A 17563-nucleotide genomic window follows, 5' to 3' on the forward strand; every position below is an offset into this window, starting at 1 on the left:
TTTGGTTTTTTTTTTAATAACATACGTTCTGGGTCCCTTATCAGATGAGTGTCACAAGGATTTCCTCCCAGTCTGTGACTTGTCTTTTCATCAGCTAACAAGGTCTTGTGAGGAGCAGACCTTTTTAAATTTCCATGGAGATCCTGTGGCACTTTTTCTATCTCTTTTTCTCTCCATATTTTCCCTTTCATTCTGGACTGCCTGGTCTTTAAAGGCAGAGACCATGTCTGTCCCGATGGCCTACCGTGGTACCCAACTTAATGGCTGGCAGCTGGTCGGCACTCAGCCAAAGTGTGTTGACTGATTGGCTCTCGGCCGTGCGGCGGCTTCGCTGGGCTGCTCTTTCTCTTTCTGGTAGCCCGAGCTCGGGGCCTCAGCAAGGGAGGTGTCGTCTTGGGGGTGGGGATGCCAGGCTCCAGGGGGCCAAGGGGCACTTTGTCTTTCTGGTGGCTGGCTTTCCTGACGGGCTTCCTTCCTGGAGCCGGAGCTGTGTACCTGGGAGGGAGGCGCTCCCTCATCCAGTGCTGGGCCCTGGAGGGACCACCCCACCGAGGTCCTGCCTGGGGTGCCTCCCTTTCTTTCTTGAGGCTCCTCCTCTCCCCTTCCTCCTCGACATCGAAGGAGATTTCTTCTTAAAAGAGTGGAAGTGTATAATTGAGGGAATTTAATTCCTTCCTCCATTTCCTGCTGGTGCTATTCATTTATTTCTTCCCTCAGCCTCCCAGCAGAGATCTCGGGAGCCTTATTTATTAGATGCCAGGCACTGTGGTTAATGTTGCGAATGCGGTGGTGAACCAAACACATACTTTCACAGACATGACTGTGGCTGCTGTGGAGGGAGCAGGGCGAGAGGGGTGGGAGGTGACGGCAGTATGACAGGCAAGCGGGGACACACGGCGGTGAGGAGCTTTGATTGTGTTCTGACGCAGTGGGAACTCAGAAGGTTGTTCAGGCAGGAATGCGTTGTGCAATCTACATGGCTTCCGTGTTTACCTTCTTTTGAAAGTGACTGCTTTGTCTCAAATCTCCTTTGGTTCTGAAAGACTGTCAGTCACAAAGAATTTGTTCCTGAAGTTACTCAGTTACTTACTTAGGGCACAGCTGTGTGCCGGGCAGCGTGCTCAGCCTGGGGGACCACAGACTCCAGGCTGACCGAGGCTGGGACCGCCGTCCGCTCATCAGGCGGGCAGGCAGCAGGCGAGGGTGGGCAGGGCGCCCCGAGAAAGGGGTGGGCTGGAGCCAGTCTGCGGGCATTGGGTGGGCAGTGACGGTGAACCGCATCCTATGGGCTGGGGTGGGGGGTGCTGAAGGTGGGTTAACTGATCTGACCTCTGTGCACCCCTTAGAAAGGGTTCACCGTAGTTCAGCGAGAAGACGGGCAGAATGGAGAGATAATGGGCAGGTGTGGGCAGTGTCGAGGAGGTGAAAGCGAAGGGCTTTGTCGTCATCCCTCAGGTACGTGCCACACACTTCCTGTGTGCGAGGCGTCGTTCTGGGCGCTGGAACAATCTGATGAGCCTCCATCAAGTGAATGAGAAGAAATCGGGTCGTGTTGTGACAGAGAATGCACCAGTGGTGGTGGTGGTGGTGGTGGTGGTGGTGGTGGTGGTGCGGGGGTTACTAGCTAGGGGGGTCAAGGGACGCTGGCCTGAGGAAAGAATATGACAGCGGAGGCCTGAAGGGCGAGAAGTCCCCTCTGCCAGGATCCGGGGCAGGTGTGGTCCAGGCGAAGGGAACAGTGCGTGCAAAGGCCGTGATGTAGGCGAGAGCTTGCAGGTTCAAGAAGCAGAAAGTGAGGCCAAGCAGAGCGAGGCACTGACCAGCTGGGTGGGGACCAGATCTTGGAGGGCCTTGAAGGCTATGAAAAGGAATTTGGATTTCATTCCAAGAGCAGTGGGAAACCCTAAAGGACTTTTAAGTAGAAGAGTGACATGATCAGATGGACGTCTTTGAAGACCAGTCTGGCTACCGGGTGGAAAGTAGACGAGGCGGGTGAGGGAGAGGGTTGCCGCAGGGGATGTGGGAGGCCCAGTAGGAAGCCGCCACACCCGTCCAGGTGAGGGCTAATGTGGGTTGAATCAGCATGTTGGCTGTAGAGATGGAGAAGACTGGAAGGTTTTACGATACGTTTGGAAACTAGAAATAGGACACGCTGATAGAGTGAATGGGACACTCAGGCAACTGTGTGGGGCCATTTACGAAGATGGGGAGACAAGGAGAGGAGCAGGGCTGGGGGAAGGGAGTCCTGCCTGGTTTGGACGGGAGGGAGCACCAAAGGAGGAATCTAGGTGATGCCTGGGTCCCTGACCCTGCCACTGGTGGTCATTTCTAGAATCAGTGAGCGTGGGCCATCGAGCAGGTTTGGAGAGGAAGCTGGACGCTTCATGTGTGGCACCTGGGAGCCCGGTGCCCGGGGGACCCCAAAGGAAACTGCCTAGTGGGAAGCTGCCATCTGGCTTATGCTCCAGCCCTGGCCTGTGGGCCCAGGGTCTGCATTTGATGGGGGTCTTTTGGCTGTTGGTCAGCTGGTTTTTTGGTTAGGCAGCATGCAGTTAGCCAGTTAGCCGCACTTAACCTTCAGCCTCTCTCTTCTAGATCCATACCTTCCAAGCAGGGCCCCTAATGAAATGGTCTCTCTCCGATAGATTTTTCATCATAAGACAATTTTAACATAAAAGCAATGTTAATAAAAACCAAATGTTAGCTCAGGCCTTCCAGTAAATCATAATAGATTAGATGCTGCACCGAAATGAATACCCCACTGTGGAAAGGGTTGACCGGTTGGAGGAAGGCACTCGTTGTGATTCAATTGGGCCACATAATGAATTCTGGTTCATATCTGTAATAGCAAATGCAGCCATCTCTCCTTTGTCAGGTCTGCAGAGGCCTGGCCCGAGGGAGGGGGGTGAGTTCTGCAGCTTTCGTGTTCTTCAAGGTTTCCCTACTCCACCCACCACCCTCTCGCGCCCTCCATTTATCATTGTTTACCCAAGAGGAATTTTGGGCTTTTTGGGTTTTGTTTTATCTTGCTGAGAAGTTACTGGAACACAGATGAGAGGTATGGGAAAGGTTGAGAGGTAACAGGATAAAGGGAGGCTTTCGCCATGCAGAGAGCTGGCAAAACATCATTCTGGATCTCCAGTGACACATAATCAGAACTGGAAGTACATTGGAAATCGGCCCAACATCTGGTTAGCTTTCGAAATAGTGGGTCTATAGTTTTCCAAAGCTGGCAATGCTTGCGTGACTACAGCCAAGGAGACCTCGGCCAAAAGAAAACAAGTTTTTTGCCCATCACTTACCCGGTTCCGTTGTGGTCTCTTTATCCAGGGTTGTCTGTCTCCGTCTTTCTCTGTACCTTTGGTCTGGGTCTTTTCCACCCCTGTCCCAGATGGGGGCTATTGCTAAGGAGGAAGAATCCAGAAATCAGAACTTAGAGGGGAAGCTTCTGACATCATGGAGCCACACCCTTGCCTTCCATTTCGGACTTGCTGGGTCAGTTGGGAGTTCCGTCCCTACCCTCCCCCCAACCCCGTGGTCCCTGGGTGGAAATAATGCAGAGGGAGACCCTTTCTGACTCACTTGGACAGGGAGGGATCTGACCCCAGCGGGGAGGGAACCCAGAAGCGTGTGGTCTGCTGGAAGTCTGAACGTGCTCGCACATCTTCCCAGGCCATGTGAAGTACATCTGGGTTTCTTTGGAATTTCTCTATTGCTCAGCACTTAAGGGTTGAAGCAAATAGGTCAGTGTATTATCCACAGTGTTTACTTCAGTCGGAGTTTGGAAATGGCTTGCAGAGGAACTCAGGCCTGCAACAAAATCTGCCTTTTAGTGCCTAAAACCTGTGTGTGTGTGCGTGTGTGTGTGTGGGGGGGGGGGGGTGTGTGGGTGTGTGGAGGGGGTGCGTGTCCATGCACACATGTGCGCCGTTTTCCTGTTCACATGCATGTTCTGGTCATACCGTGACATTGGCCTTGTTAATAACAACCCTCAGCCACTAATTGGTTTGAACCCAGAAGAATGAAGCTTTTGAATTGCCACACGGGCCTTGAAAGCCAAGGTCTGGAATGGGATAATTCAGAGTAATGGGGCAGGGGGCGGGGGTGGTGGTTAGAGGCCACGGTGGGAGAAAGAGAGAGATGGGGAGGAAGTGAGGCACCTGGCCCAGGAGGAACTTTGGGGAAGGAACAGAGACGTTCAAAGGGGTTTTTGCAAATTTTTCCATGTGTCGTATGGAGTCGATCCTGTTCTCTGTCTCCCTGTTGGCCGGCAGTAAAATCCACCTCACGTAGAGTGTGGGGAAGAGTGCCTTGAGGAGAGGGATCGCCTTGAGTGGCCGGAGGGCAGTGGAGACCACTCCAGAGTAGGCATGAAGGAGCACAACCGAATCACGTCGTCTCCCACTAGCTGCTGTCCCGGGATCTTGGCGTCCAAGCCTTGCCCGTCCCTTTCCCCGAACGTCTACCTCGTCGCTTCCTTCCAGAGTCCCCACCTCCACCCTCCGCAAGCTCTTGCCCACGCCTTGCAGCTGCTGCCTGTGAAGCTCGAGGCAAATGCTCGCTCCTTCAGGATCCTCCCTGGGTGGCGCATCCCTGAGTCGGCCCCCAAACAGCATAGCATTTAGAAGTTAGCTGGACCCTGTCCGTCTTTGGAATCTTCCTATTCTAACTGTGCTGCTTCCTTGCTCTGTGGCCTTGGGGACGTGACTTAACATCTCTGGGCCCTCATTTCCAACTAAAGGGGGGGGGGGTTGTGCTGGACTCTGGTCCTGTGAAGTTGTAGAAGGAACTGTTTCAGTCCCCCCCACCACTTCACAGAGAGTGGAGTCGCCACTTGAGGAAAGTCACGATAACCGTGGAGTGTTTTTCTTCCTGTCGAGAGAGGATTTGGCCACAGATTTCCTCATGTTTTGACAAATTCTCAGGGAGTGGGGGCCCTAATAGGAAAGAGACAGAATGGAGCTCGTCATGGAAGTTCCAGAACCGGTTCAAGTCCCTGACTGTCCCAGTTCTGGTGACCACTGCTGCGTCCCCGAGGGAGCCAGCGGCTGGGCCCCTCCTGCCATCCTCGCTGAAGGGGGCCGAGAGACGGTCCGGCCCAGGAGCACTTCTCTCCTGGAACCACTGGCTGCCAGGTCCCAGGGAGCCAGAAATGGGAGGATTAGAGCGATGTCAGGATGGTGTTGACATCTCTGGGGAGGAAAAACGGACGCCAGAAAAATTTCCCTTGATGTTCCTTTTGCCATTTAAGAAAGCAGCGTGCGTCGGAGTTAGACGTTTAGCATCAAAATGGGATCTAGAATCCGCAAATTGAATTTTCCTCGCCGTCAAGTGTCTTGACGGAGCCGCTGCTGGTGAGGTGGGAGAGGGAGAACGGCCCAGCTCCAGCCCCCAGGCCGTCCCTCACCCGTGTCATCTCCCCGGCATGGCTTAGCCTTTGGTTCGGAGCTGGAAGGAGTTCAGTAAAGCAAGATATATTGTTATGGTTTATTACGTCAATGCGTGTGTGGAGGAGTTACTTAGAGTCCAGACAAGCAGCTCTCCAGTGCCGTCCTCCACTGTTTTGTCAAGGTTCTAAATGAAGCGTCATCTAGTACTCAAGGGGCCGTATTTCAAGAGTTCCGAGAAGTGTCACCTTCCCCCTTTGGTAGAATAACAGGAAAAGACGTGCTTCGAGCGCAAACAGTCCATTCAGCTCTCCAGCCTTGGATCAGGCGAACCATTTGTCTCTGTAAGTGTATTTTTCCAGAGCCACCTTCGAAGGGGGGGGTAAGGATTCGGGGCCCCTCTCCGCACCTGGCCTGCCGGAGTCGCCCTCACAGGTCTTCTCCTCGCCCGGCCCCCCAGGTTCCACTTCAAGGAAACTGACACTCAGTGCCCAGCTGGACTCTGTGCCCTCGCATCTCCCCTTCACAGCCACCTCTCCCATGTCTTGTCTGTTGTGTTCGAAACGCCGTCAGTGTTTACTGGCAGGAAAAGAATTCCTTTGCCACTTGAAGGTAGATCCGCGCCGTCGACCTCTTTGTGTTTGCGCCTCTCTGTCGCGAGCGCTTAGCCCGGTCTCTCTTCGCCGGCACCGCCCCTCGCCTGGTGCGGTGCCCCCCACCCACCGCCTGTGTGCTCGTTGAGTGGCCGGCCCCGCTCATCGAGTTCTCTGCCAGGAGCTAGAGGCCCACCTGCCGGGCGTGACTGCGGTTTCCTTTCCGTCCGGTCGCCTCGTCTCCGTGTGCGTTTCCCCCACCGTGGAATGTGTCTGATAATGGGTGGCCTCTGGTGGCACACAGGCCTAGCATGAGGTGGCCGAGTGGCACGTCGTGCAGAAGTCACTCCTTTCCCGTGCCCCCCGATTATGTCCGGGAGCGTGTCACTTTTCAGGGCTGGCGTGCCTTCCGCACCTCCTGAGGATCCGCCGAGTCCCGTCTTTAACAGAGAGAGCGGGCCTGGGCCGCGATGAGTTGACGCAAGTCATCGATCCTTGACTAAAATGTAAAAGCGTTGTCTTTTTTTTTTTTTAACACTGCCTGTCAGCGTGGCAGCATGTTGATTTCCAGCTTACACGTGGGGATAGAAAATGTATGTTTTGATATGTACTGATTCAAGTTCCATTTCGGAGAACTGTGCAGTGAGCTCTAGTTCAGGCAGCACCGGTCACGGCAGAAGTCACGGAGATGGACCCTGGGTCGCCGAGGTTGGGCAGCGCCTCCTGGGGCGCCTTTCAGGATGAGCGGGGTTCTCATGAGGCGGCCCCCTGACAGCTCGCCCCTTTGTGCGTTCCAGGCATGGATCCTGAGAAACTAGAGCAAATCCAGCTCCCGGTGCCCAGTGCGGCCGACAAGACCACCTACAACCATCTCCTGGTCGAAAGACTCATCAGGATCATGAACAACGCTGCCCAGCCAGGTGCCTGGGGTGTGGCTGCTCACAGGGGCAGTAGAGTGAGAGGGACCGGGCCGCCGGACCACGCACCAGGAGCCCTGGGGCTTCGGCCTGGCCTTTCTGAGAGCGCAGGCAGATTTCAGCTCCTCCCTGGGCCACCCATACCGCTCTGTCCATCTGCGTCTTCTCCTCGGGATCTCCTCCTCCTTCCTCCCCTGTCTTTCTTCTCCTTCCGCACCCAACCCTTCTTGTGTCAGTTTTGCCAGCGTGTGTCACCCTCCTCTCGGGGAGGCCAAGGCCACGTTTGAGCAGGAACCAGCCTGAGAGTGTGTACGAGGGAAGTTTGGAAGGTTCGGATCAGGGGCCCTTGATGGTACAAGACCTGCCCAGCGTGTGGCACCCGTCAGCCCAGTTCTGAGGTTTTGGCCGAGGATCCTCAGCCAAGACAAGGGCTAGAAATAACAGGAGGGGTGACCAAGCACAGTGATTCCTAAGTGGGGACAACTTTGCCCGCAGGGGACGTTTGACAGTGTCTGGGGACATTTTTGGTTGTCACAACGTGAAGAGGTGTTCCTGTTGGCCTCCAGGGGTCAGGGATGCTGCACAGGACAAGTGCACAGGACAGCCTTCCATGACGTAGGATTATCTGACCCAAAACATCAGCAGTGCTGAGCTTGAGGGACCCTGATTGCCAGGCGGGTTCTCTGCAGAGGCAGGGGGATGGGCCATCAGGGTGTGTGAGAGGGCACAGAAACGGGCCCAAGGGAGATGTGGCCGGGTTAAGAGGGAACCACTGAGCGGTACAGTAGGAGCAGTCAGGCGATGAGCCCACGTCAGGCTCAGGAGAAGGGCAAGGGTGGCAGTCGTGATAACAGGTGAGGACTCCAGAAGTTAAGGGGCGTGGGCTCCACGAAGCGGCCAGAGCCCCTTGGAGGCCAGAGGGGCCAGAGCCTCCATGACCTCGGGGAGGGTATACAGAGGCTTGGGGGGATGGCTCCACGGAGAAATGTTGATCGAGTGCCTCCTGCATGCCAGCCACTGTGTGCAGATGACGAGGGTCCAGGAAGTACAGGACAGGTGTGGCTCGTGCCTTCCAGGAAGCCATGGCTGGGCATCCCAGACTGCTGTGACTCCACGAGGAGATAGAATCTCGAGCTTAGGGGCGCCAGGGGCTAGAACTAACACTGTGGCACTCACAGACATAGGGGTGGTGTTTAAAGCCACGGGAGAGAAGAGAGGCATATCGGGGACCAAGCCCTGGGCCACTCCAGGTATCTCAAGGTGATGCAGAGGGACAGCCAGCACGGGAGCCTGAGCCGGGTCCCACACGGAAGAAGAGGGGCAGTGAGAGAGACAGGTGTGGCTCAGGACCAAGGGCACTTGGTGGGGTCAGTTTCTACCGAAAGGTCCAGTGTGGGGAACAGAGGTCGTCCCCGGGGACAGTGGCTCAGGGGGCAGTTGGCAGGGGCTCTGTCAGCAGGTTGGCTCGGTGGTTGAAGATGGCAGAGCGTGGCCTGGGTGTTGGAGAGGAGCCTCCTGGGTGGGGAGGGACGGCAGCCCCTTAGCGGGGCCAGTGGCAGGAAGTCTGCGCCTGCCAGGAGCTTGCAAAGGAAGAAGGGTCTTGGTGGAAGATCACATCCCAGTCGCCTGGAGGGGGCCGCAGGGGTGTCGTGGCTGAGCCAGGGGGGGTTCCGCGGAGGGGCAGGCAGCAGCGAGACTGAGCCCCGGAGACCTGGAGGTGGGAGGCGGGTGGCAGGTGGACACAGCCTGTGGGGCTGTGTTCGTGCTGGGCCCGTGGGGCCCTGAGGGAGAGCCTCGGAGCTGAGACCAAGCAGCCTCTCCCAGTAGATGCTTCCCTCTTCTCCGGTTCCCCTCCTGACACGTGAAGCAGGAAAAGGATGGGCAGGGAGGTGAGCACTCGTGCGTCTGCCTCGAGTTTTTCCCGGTAGCCTGTCCCGGTCCTCAGGGTTCCCAGGGCCTCAGGGCTGCAGCCTTGAGACTTCCTCCTCTCTTGGCCCTTCTTCCACATCGAGCCGTCTCCCCAGAAACGAGCTTAAAGACGCAGGGAGGAGTCTGCCTAAGAGCAGGGTGCCCTCCCATCAGGCAGTCACAGATGCTTCTAGGAGCTGTGCTCCACGGGGCTTTTGGCATTCAGAGCCCCTGGAGTCCACTACCGCCCGGGGTGAAGCTTTGGACAAGTCACTTCACTTGTCTAAACCCCAGTCTTTAGAGTGCCATAGCAGTGGGTTTTTGTAGAGACTTCTCGAGGGAGGGGTCCGTACAGTGCCCAGCGCGGTGCCCGGTTCACAGTAGCATGGCAGGTGGATCAGTCATGGACCGAAACCCATACTCAGACTGGCCGAAGCAATCCAGACAGAAACAAAACTACTGGCTTGTGTGACTTGAGGTCTTGTGTAACTTCAGTGCCGGCTTCAGGCGCAGCCAGGTACCGAAGCTCAAGTTGTTAAGACTGTTTCTGGACTCTACCGCTGTGTGTGCGCCCTTCTCTCCTCGGGCTCTGGGCCTGCCAGACATACTCTGGGCGGTCTGGGGGAAAGGGTGGACTGTGGGGGAAGGGGTGGGCAGTTTGTAGAACCCCGAACAGAAGATTCGAAACTCTGGCGAGGGTGCGGGGTGGCCAGTGTGGATCCTGGTCTGGTGCCACTCAGGCCCCACCACTGTGCCCGTGCTGCTCTCGGCCCGGCGCGAGGAGAGGTTCTCTTGCCCGGTGGTTCCAGCACGGTGTGGAATTGAACCTTATTGGCTGACTGGCTCCCTCGCCCGTCCCTCCCTCAGTCACCATGACCAGAGGGATAGGGCGTCTGACCAGCCTGGCCGATGTGCCTGTCCCTGGGACAGAGGGGAGGGACCAGCTGCACCCAAATTGCATGCCCAGGAGTGGAGTTGGTGATTCTCCAAACGAAAGTGGGGGTGCTTGTTCCTGAAAAGAGGAAGGAACCCAGCCAAGCAGAGCAACCACAGACGGCCACTTTTTCAGCCTCCAGTAATAAATAGTAACAATCTTTTTCCTGCCTCCTCTCCCCTGATAAAGGGGGTGCAGGGGAGTACCTGGCATGGGCGGTGTGGGTACATTCTATTGTCATTGACTGGGGAGGGGTTGGCCCGTGGGTTTCCCTCCGTGTCCCCCACTGGGTGTCCAGGGCCCGTCACCTGTTAACCTCAAAGCGATAAAGGGGAGAAGCTGTATTTGAGGGCTTCCCGCCAGGGTGTGCGAGGCTGACCCAGGTTTCCTGTGCAGATGGGAAGATCCGGTTGGCGACGCTGGAGCTGAGCTGCCTGCTCCTAAAGCAGCAAGTCGTGGCCAGCGCGGGCTGCATCATGAAGGACGTGCACCTGGCCTGCCTGGAGGTGAGGGCCCCGCCTCCGCGGCCCGTGTTCCACCGGAGGGGAGGAGGCGGTGGGCAGGAAGCTGCTGGATCCAGATCGGAGCCCCAGCGTCCGCAGCACCAGCGAGAAGCAGGGCGTAATGGCCCCGATGCCTCTCCAGAAGAACTGCCCTTCCTCTGAGACTGGCCCGGTGAACCCGCCTAGTTACTGAATTTGTGTGGTTTCTGTTACAGTTACCGGCCTTATATTTGTCACCGGAATTGTATTATTCTCCTTTCTTCATTACAGAGATTTTATACATATTCAAACACACGCACGCTGCTTATTTACTTACGGTTTATTGTGCCAATACCTGCATCCGTTGTTTTTAAATAGTTTTTATTGCCTTTCCCCTTATTTTTCATGTTTATTTGAGAAAATTTGGAAAGTACACGGGGGAAAAAGTAGCAACCCGAGTCGACGCTTTGTTGGGTGTCTCTCCAGATACACACACATGTATAAAAATGGAGTCACCATGGCCATATTTTATAACCTGCTGCCCCCACCTAACTCGGTGTTACCCCCTTCCCCTGTCACCACCTTGAATCACCTCTCTTTTGCCCCGTTTTTATTTTGAGCTCACCCTCCCTCCCTCTCACATTACGAACCACTAGATAGATTTAAGGATATTAGCCCGGCCTCTCCCCTGTTTTACATGCTCTCAAATTTTGGAATTAGTAACTCACCCGACTCCCTGCCCTCCCTCCCCACCTCCCTCTGTTTTCACAGGGCGCCAGAGAAGAAAGCGTTCACTTGGTACGGCATTTTTATAAGGTACGTTACCAGAGCACAGGGGACGGCAGTGTGGTGTGGGTCACGTAACTGGGACTGTAGTGTGTGGGCATACGCACGTGAAGGTCACAAGTCCGTGGCTGCTCCGTATGCCTGTGCTTCCCTAGTGAACCGCGTGCAGCGCTGTCCCAGTCCCCAGTCCCTGGTCTCCCCAGGCTTCTCTTACCAGGGCACCTGTTGAGGATTCAGTGCTACTGCGGACGGTTTATCAGTCACATGTGAATTTGTGTATTGCTGAATGTACATATAAGTTGTGAATTACTTACACCTGCACATGACTAAGTCACGTATGTAAATTAATAGGTGCATGAATTATGTTTTTCATGTAAAGTAACTTTGAATTGTTTGTGAATTTATGAATTATATTCATGTACATTATTTTTTTAATATTTTATTTTTGAGAGAGAGAGAGCAAGCATGAGCGGGGGAGGGGCAGAGAGAGAGGGACACACAGAATCCCAGCGGGCTCCAGGCTCCAAGCTGTCAGCACAGAGCCCGACACGGGGCTTGTACTCACAAACCACAAGATCATGACCTGAGCCGAAGTCGGACGCTTAACCGACTGAGCCACCCAGGCACCCCTGCATGTACGTTATTTATAGACCTGTGTGCCAGGAAACCTCGTACAGGCTTCTAGACGTTTATCATTAAGGGTAGTGAGATTTTGTAAAGGACCACCATGACTTTGAGTAACAGAGAAATTTGTAGATTCCTCTTCGGATTCCAGATGTTTAGTTTTGAAATATCTCCTTGTGATGGTTTTGTGTCATTCTTATCTAGGGCATGATGTATTCCTTAGGGAAGCACGTAATTTGTCAGCAGTAGGTGGATTACTCCATATTCACACGGACCTAGTCCCTTCCTGGTTTTCGACCTCTGCGTCAGGTCTTTCCAGGTCCAGTTAGCCACAGTTTCCCCTTGTCGTTTGGCTGACGAGGAGAAACGTGTTAGCGCTGCCATTTTCTTGTTTTTTTGTATTCTCTTTAAACTGCCATGAATTATAGGCACATAGGCACCAGAACTCTTTTCTTTGCAGGAAGCTTTTTAAGCCACTGCCCATTATTGTCCATGTTCATTGAGAGAAAAGCAGGCCTTGTAATCTAGGATCCACCTCGTCAGGCTCAGACGACCCCGTGCAGCTGCAGCATGGTGGGCACACCCAGCCGAGGGTGGACCCCTGCGGGCTCCCACGCACGGGGGAGGAAATCCCAGGCTCCCCTTAGACCATCGCAAGAGGCTTGCCTCAGCGAGGATACACGTCCTCAGCAAAGCCCAGGAGAAAGCGGAGGCCTCACGGCTGCATTAGTCATCTTTGGGTCTCTTTCCAGGATAACTGCTCTTAGTTTGTCCCCTGCCCCCCACCCCCCACAGAAAGTCTTGCATTGCAAAAACCGAAAGACAGAGATACATAGGTAGACATTTGCCCAGAGGGTTTTCTTCACCATTAGCGAAAGGAGAGCTACATTTGAATTGCAGCTCCCTTCTCCCCACCCAGGCCGTTCTTTTATCCTGTAAGTTTTACTTACAAGGTCTTACATATAATACACTCCTATAAGGTCCTAAGTATAATAACTCAGAAGGTGTTGGATATTTCCAGGGTCGTGATTTCTGTGGTTCTTACGTAGAACTTATACTGGAAAAATGTATAAAGGATCTCCTCCATTCCCACCCTGCCCATGTATTTGTGTTTGTACATGTGTGATTCAGGACTTAGGAGAGAGACAGCACAGTTCCAATAGTCCAGATGCATTCAGCTGAATCTCCCCTCCCCTCCCCAGCTGTGCTCCGTCCAGTGGGGCCCATAATGACCATGCTCGCATTTAGCAGCCCTGGCCGGGCGGCGGGCTCTGTGCTCAGGTTGACCCGTGTCACCCTCATGGCGACCCGCGTAGATGTGGGCTGTCACCCAGCGAGAGGCTCTGAGAGGTGAAGCTGGGATTTGGCCCCTGGTGTACATGTTTCAGACCCAAGTTCTTAGCCATCACAGCCCCGCGGAGCTACAGAGCCTCACAGGCGTGCCTCAAAAATGAACGGACCAGGCTGTATAATTTTAGCGTTAAGTATACTTAATTATACGCTTCCTTTCCGAGGTGTGGCGCCTCCTGGTTTGAACACGGCAGCTGAGCCGGGCTTCCCCATCTCTCCCACCGTTCTTGACAAATACATGATGTTGAACACTCGCCGTTTTAACCACATTTATATTTTAATTATATGTGGTGGTGTTTTGTTGCTGTTTTAATTAGCTGCCTTGACAGAAGGGATCTAACTATACATGCTTAAAAAAAAAGGGGGGGCGGAGAGAGTCTTTGAGAGGCGCAACATGATATCCGGGCTTTCGTTTGAGAGAGCGTGTGTGTTCGTGCTCACGTGTGTATTTTACTTCCTGGTGATTTTCTAGAACTCGCTAATGAGAACCAGATGGCCCCCCAAGCCGTGAAGTGGAGTTTATAATACTTCGGTGTTTATGGAAAAAATAGGCATAATCTCCCTCCCTTCCTTCCTTTTTAGGGAGAAGAAATTTTTTTGGACATGTTTGAAGACGAGTACAGGAGCATGACAGTAAGTGAGGGGCCAGAAAGCGCTGGCGTGGCCTGTGCGGCTCGTCCTGCGGAACCGAGAGAATTCTCACTTGGGCCTTTCTGACCGAAGGACACAGATTGGCGGGGAACTGAGTTGGAAGCGGTGCCTCTGGCTCGCTGCCACTTTTGAAATCTCAGATGACACTCACTCCCCCTGTTAGGGTCGTGCCGTAGATGGGTCGGAAAGATTCACTTGGGTGCAAAATGGTCCCTGACTGAGGTCTCACGCCACGTCAGGAATGTAAAGCATGTTGTACGTAGTTCTGCCCTTGCTGCCCGCGTCACCCTGATGGGAGTGGCTGCTGTCATTCTCTCCCGTCACCGATCAGGAGGCCCCAGCCTGCCCAGCCAGGGAGGTGACAGCCAGGATTCCAAGGCAGAGCAGTTCCCCTGCAGTGTCCTGCCCTTCTCTGCTGGGCCCCTGGAATGTTCCGGCGTGTTGCTTGTCCTCGAATCCACGGCACCGGCTTAGAGTCCTCCCTGTCTGCCTCCGTCCGGCAGGCACGGTCATGGGAAGAGATCGGGTCACGCAGCTCTCTCTGTCGTGTTTATTTCTCTGCATCCCTAACACCTGCCCCTTCGTTGGCAGTCAGTAATTAGGTGACAGACGTCCTTTTCGTGGACACTGCTCATCAAAGAGTGAAGCGATTCAGGAAGTTGCAATGAACCTCAGTGGCACAAACACAGAAGCAGCTTGCTCAAAGTGGCTCCTGGCTCCCAAGCCCATGTCACCGGGGGGGTGGGCTGCGGGGCGCTCGCCACACCCCTGCCCTCGGCACTTCCGGGCCCTCTGCGGAAAGGGAACGTTGTGACTTGGCATTCTTCGTCTCTAGATGTGCCCGAGTGGTGCCCGGGCCTCCTCCGGTGATGGGTAGGCCACCCAGCTGCATCTCACACCTGGTGGTGGCCACTGCCCCCCATCATTCCCCTGACCCCCCGGAAGAGTGTCCCTGTGTCCTACTCCTTGTTTGGACCAGTGATGGAAGTGGAGTGGGTTCAGGGGTTAGCTGCCACTTGACCTCGCCCCCGGGATGTCTCCTTCTGCGTTGGGGTTCTCCACAGGTTGGTGTCCTGTTTGAAACGGGAGGCTCGTACGTCACCTGACGACGTGGAGGAGCTCGGGGTCCCAAACCCCTGCTCAGTTCCTGCTCTCGTTACCTCCTGACGATGCGACCTTCAACGGGTTGCTTCCATCCTAAGCCTTCATTTTTCCCGTCTGTAAAATGGGACCCACACCACGCACCCGGCCTAGATGTGTGATACCGAAGGGGTGCCTCCCATAGACGGTGTGCACGAGGGCTTGGCTCCCCTCCCTCCCACCGTAGGGGCCTCCCCCGGCCTCGTTTGTCTGTCTTGTCGCACGTTCATTGTGTGTCCTGCACGGTGTCTGGCACCCCAGAGAACCTGAAAGGGGGCACACCCCATACCTGAAAGTATAGTCCTCAGGTCAGACTTCAGGAACCAGTCGCTGAGCTAAATGAAGCACAGATAGACCCTTGGGTGCTGCTGATGTGCTCACGGAGACCCTTGTGCTAAATCCAGGCCTTCATTTTTGACCCTCATTCATTTCTGAATCACCTCCTATCTAATGCAGAAGGTGTAATGATGGCAGCCGTCTGCTGTTCCTGCGGAAGGTGATGGAGACAGGTGGGGGCAGCGTGGAGTGGGCTGCGAGGGGGCAGAGGGCAGGCCGGAAGGCACTGCGGGAAGGCGATGCCAAGGGCGGCCCCGGGGCAGGACATGGGGCTCTGCCACCCTGCCCTGGGATAAAGGGACTTGGGATGAGGGACCCCAGGCCTTTGGAGGAAATTGCTTACAGCGGCCCAGAGGAAGAGGCAGGCAGGGTGTGCTGTCTCCTTGGCTGCTTAGCACAGACAGCCGGGCCCTCACCACACATGCCGTGTATAGTTAGCTGTGTGTTCCAGGAGGGAAAAAAAGTGATAGCATTGAAGCCCACCTTCTTTAAAATAGATAGATAGATAGATAGATAGATAGATAGATAGATAAAGGCGCGCCTGGGTGGCTCAGTCGGTTAAGCGTCCAACTCTTGATTTTGGCTCAGATGATGATGTCACAGTTCCTGGGATCAAGCCCCATGTCAGGCTCTGTGCTGACAGCACAGAACCTTCTTGTGATTCTGTCTCTCCCTTTCTTTTTGCCTCTCCCCCCTTGCTTTCTATCTCAAAATAAATAAACATTTAAAAAAAATCACTCACATATTAAAAAAAAAAAAAGACACCTAAAACAGCATGTGATGCTTGAAGCAGTAAAATTAAACCTCTAGGACATTTATCTATATAGGAAATCTCATTCCTTTAGGGTGTCTGGTAAATGAAGTGTCTGTGTCCAACGATGCATGCACATTCAGTGTCAGTACTGATGCAGCAAAGTTCCAGGAGGGGAGATGTTGTTACCATTCATCGTAGTCATCAGAGAAGACTTCCTGGAAGTGGTGTGGAGCTGGGCAGACAGTTCCGCTCCTGTCTGGCCCAGTGGCTGTGGGCATACGCGCTTTCTCAGGGCTCGGTGTTCCCCTCTGTAACAAGGGACAGCATGAGCACTCCCGTCCAGTGGTAGGTGAGCCCCACAGGTGCCCGGAACTTAGTAGATGCTCACTGAGTAGCTTTGTTTTTCTGATCCCAGGTAAGACGCTGAGCGGCTGAGGAAGGAAGTAAGTTGGTGGTCATGTGACAGGAGTCGTAGGGCGTCTGGAGCAAGGCGGGCCTGGGTCTGCATCTTAGTTCTGCCGCCAGCCCGCTGAGTCTCCGTCTTGTCGGCGGACTGGGAGACATCCCTTCCGGAGTCTTCGGGGGGACTAAATAGGATCTGTAGCTCACCGCCTGCCTGCAGTCAGTGGTCTGCTCTCCACAAACGGGGGGCGGCTCTCGTTAGGTCTGTCGTTGTCACTCTGGGGAGTACAAAGAGAGGGAGGAGGCTGCGGTCAGGGACCCGCTCCCCGCTGGGTGGAGGGGCCCGAGAGGGTGAGAAAGCACAGCTTGCCACAGCACGGAGGCAACTCGTCAAGGGTGTCCGAGCTGTCAGTTCAAGGGAAGGAAAACTCTGCGTCTCGGGAAACAAAGGCTCGCGGCCCGCACGTCTGGCTGCCTCGAGGCCTCGTGCCAGCCTTAACGTGGGCGCACTGTACCCGTTGGCTGTCGGCGGCTGAGACGAGGGGCCCGTGTAACCTGCCCCGGCCCCTCCCTCCCTGCGGTGAGGTTTCCTGTGATGTCTCTCTTCCAGATGAAGCCCATGAACGTGGAGTACCTCATGATGGATGCCTCTATCCTGCTGCCCCCGACGGGCACGCCGCTGACCGGCATCGACTTCGTGAAGCGGCTGCCGTGCGGCGACGTGGAGAAGACGCGGCGGGTGAGTGAGCGCAGGTGGGACCCACCTCTCCTGGGCTGCCGTCTGCCGGGGCCGCCGCCGGGGCCGGGAGGGAGGGTCTTCCAGCAGGTCGGGAGCCCGCCGTCCACCCCGTGTCCGGACAGCGGGCGGACGGGCGCCCCCCTCGCGCCCTGCCGCCAGGACAGACTTCTCAAGGGGACCTGCCCCTTGCTAACGCAGGGTTGAAATTCCACGGCGCGGTGCCGGGCAGGCTGCCTTCGCCGGTGCAGGGCACGACCCCCAGCCCCAGGCTCTGAGAGAAAGCCTCCGGGCCGCTGCGGGCACCGGGGGCAGGGGGGTGAGCAGAGGGCAGACGGCGCAGGTGAGGCCCGTGTGAAACTCTGGCCCAGAGAGGCTCAGCACCCCCGCCCGAGATGGTGTGGTGTTAAGGTATCTGAGGGATCTCCAGGCAGGCACCCGCTAAGGAGACTGCGATTCTCGCCCTGCCTGCTTGCTTCCGCGTGCGACGGGCACATTCGTTCTCAGAACCCCGCAGCAGCGCGCACCCCTTATCAGCGCTTTTTTTCTGAAGCAGTCTCGCA

The 17563-nt window shown here is 55.4% G+C and overlaps 1 protein-coding gene across 12 annotated transcripts in view; it reads left to right on the plus strand.

Moving 5' to 3' along the window:
• CLEC16A (C-type lectin domain containing 16A) overlaps window positions 1-17563 on the plus strand; it is a 199202-nt gene that overhangs the window by 74512 nt on the left and 107127 nt on the right. For all 12 annotated transcript variants that reach the window (XR_008294694.1, XR_008294695.1, XR_008294696.1 and 9 more), the window contains exons 13-17: window positions 6778-6900; window positions 10136-10245; window positions 10993-11037; window positions 13564-13614; window positions 16875-17003. Coding sequence is in view for 9 of the 12 variants with exons in the window: in XM_053213540.1 (XP_053069515.1) it covers window positions 6778-6900; window positions 10136-10245; window positions 10993-11037; window positions 13564-13614; window positions 16875-17003 (458 nt within the window). In the remaining 3 variants the exon portion in view is untranslated. The remainder of the gene's footprint in view (window positions 1-6777; window positions 6901-10135; window positions 10246-10992; window positions 11038-13563; window positions 13615-16874; window positions 17004-17563) is intronic.

This window comes from Acinonyx jubatus, chromosome E3 (genome assembly GCF_027475565.1).
Source record: "Acinonyx jubatus isolate Ajub_Pintada_27869175 chromosome E3, VMU_Ajub_asm_v1.0, whole genome shotgun sequence".
Classification (NCBI taxonomy): domain Eukaryota; kingdom Metazoa; phylum Chordata; class Mammalia; order Carnivora; family Felidae; genus Acinonyx; species Acinonyx jubatus.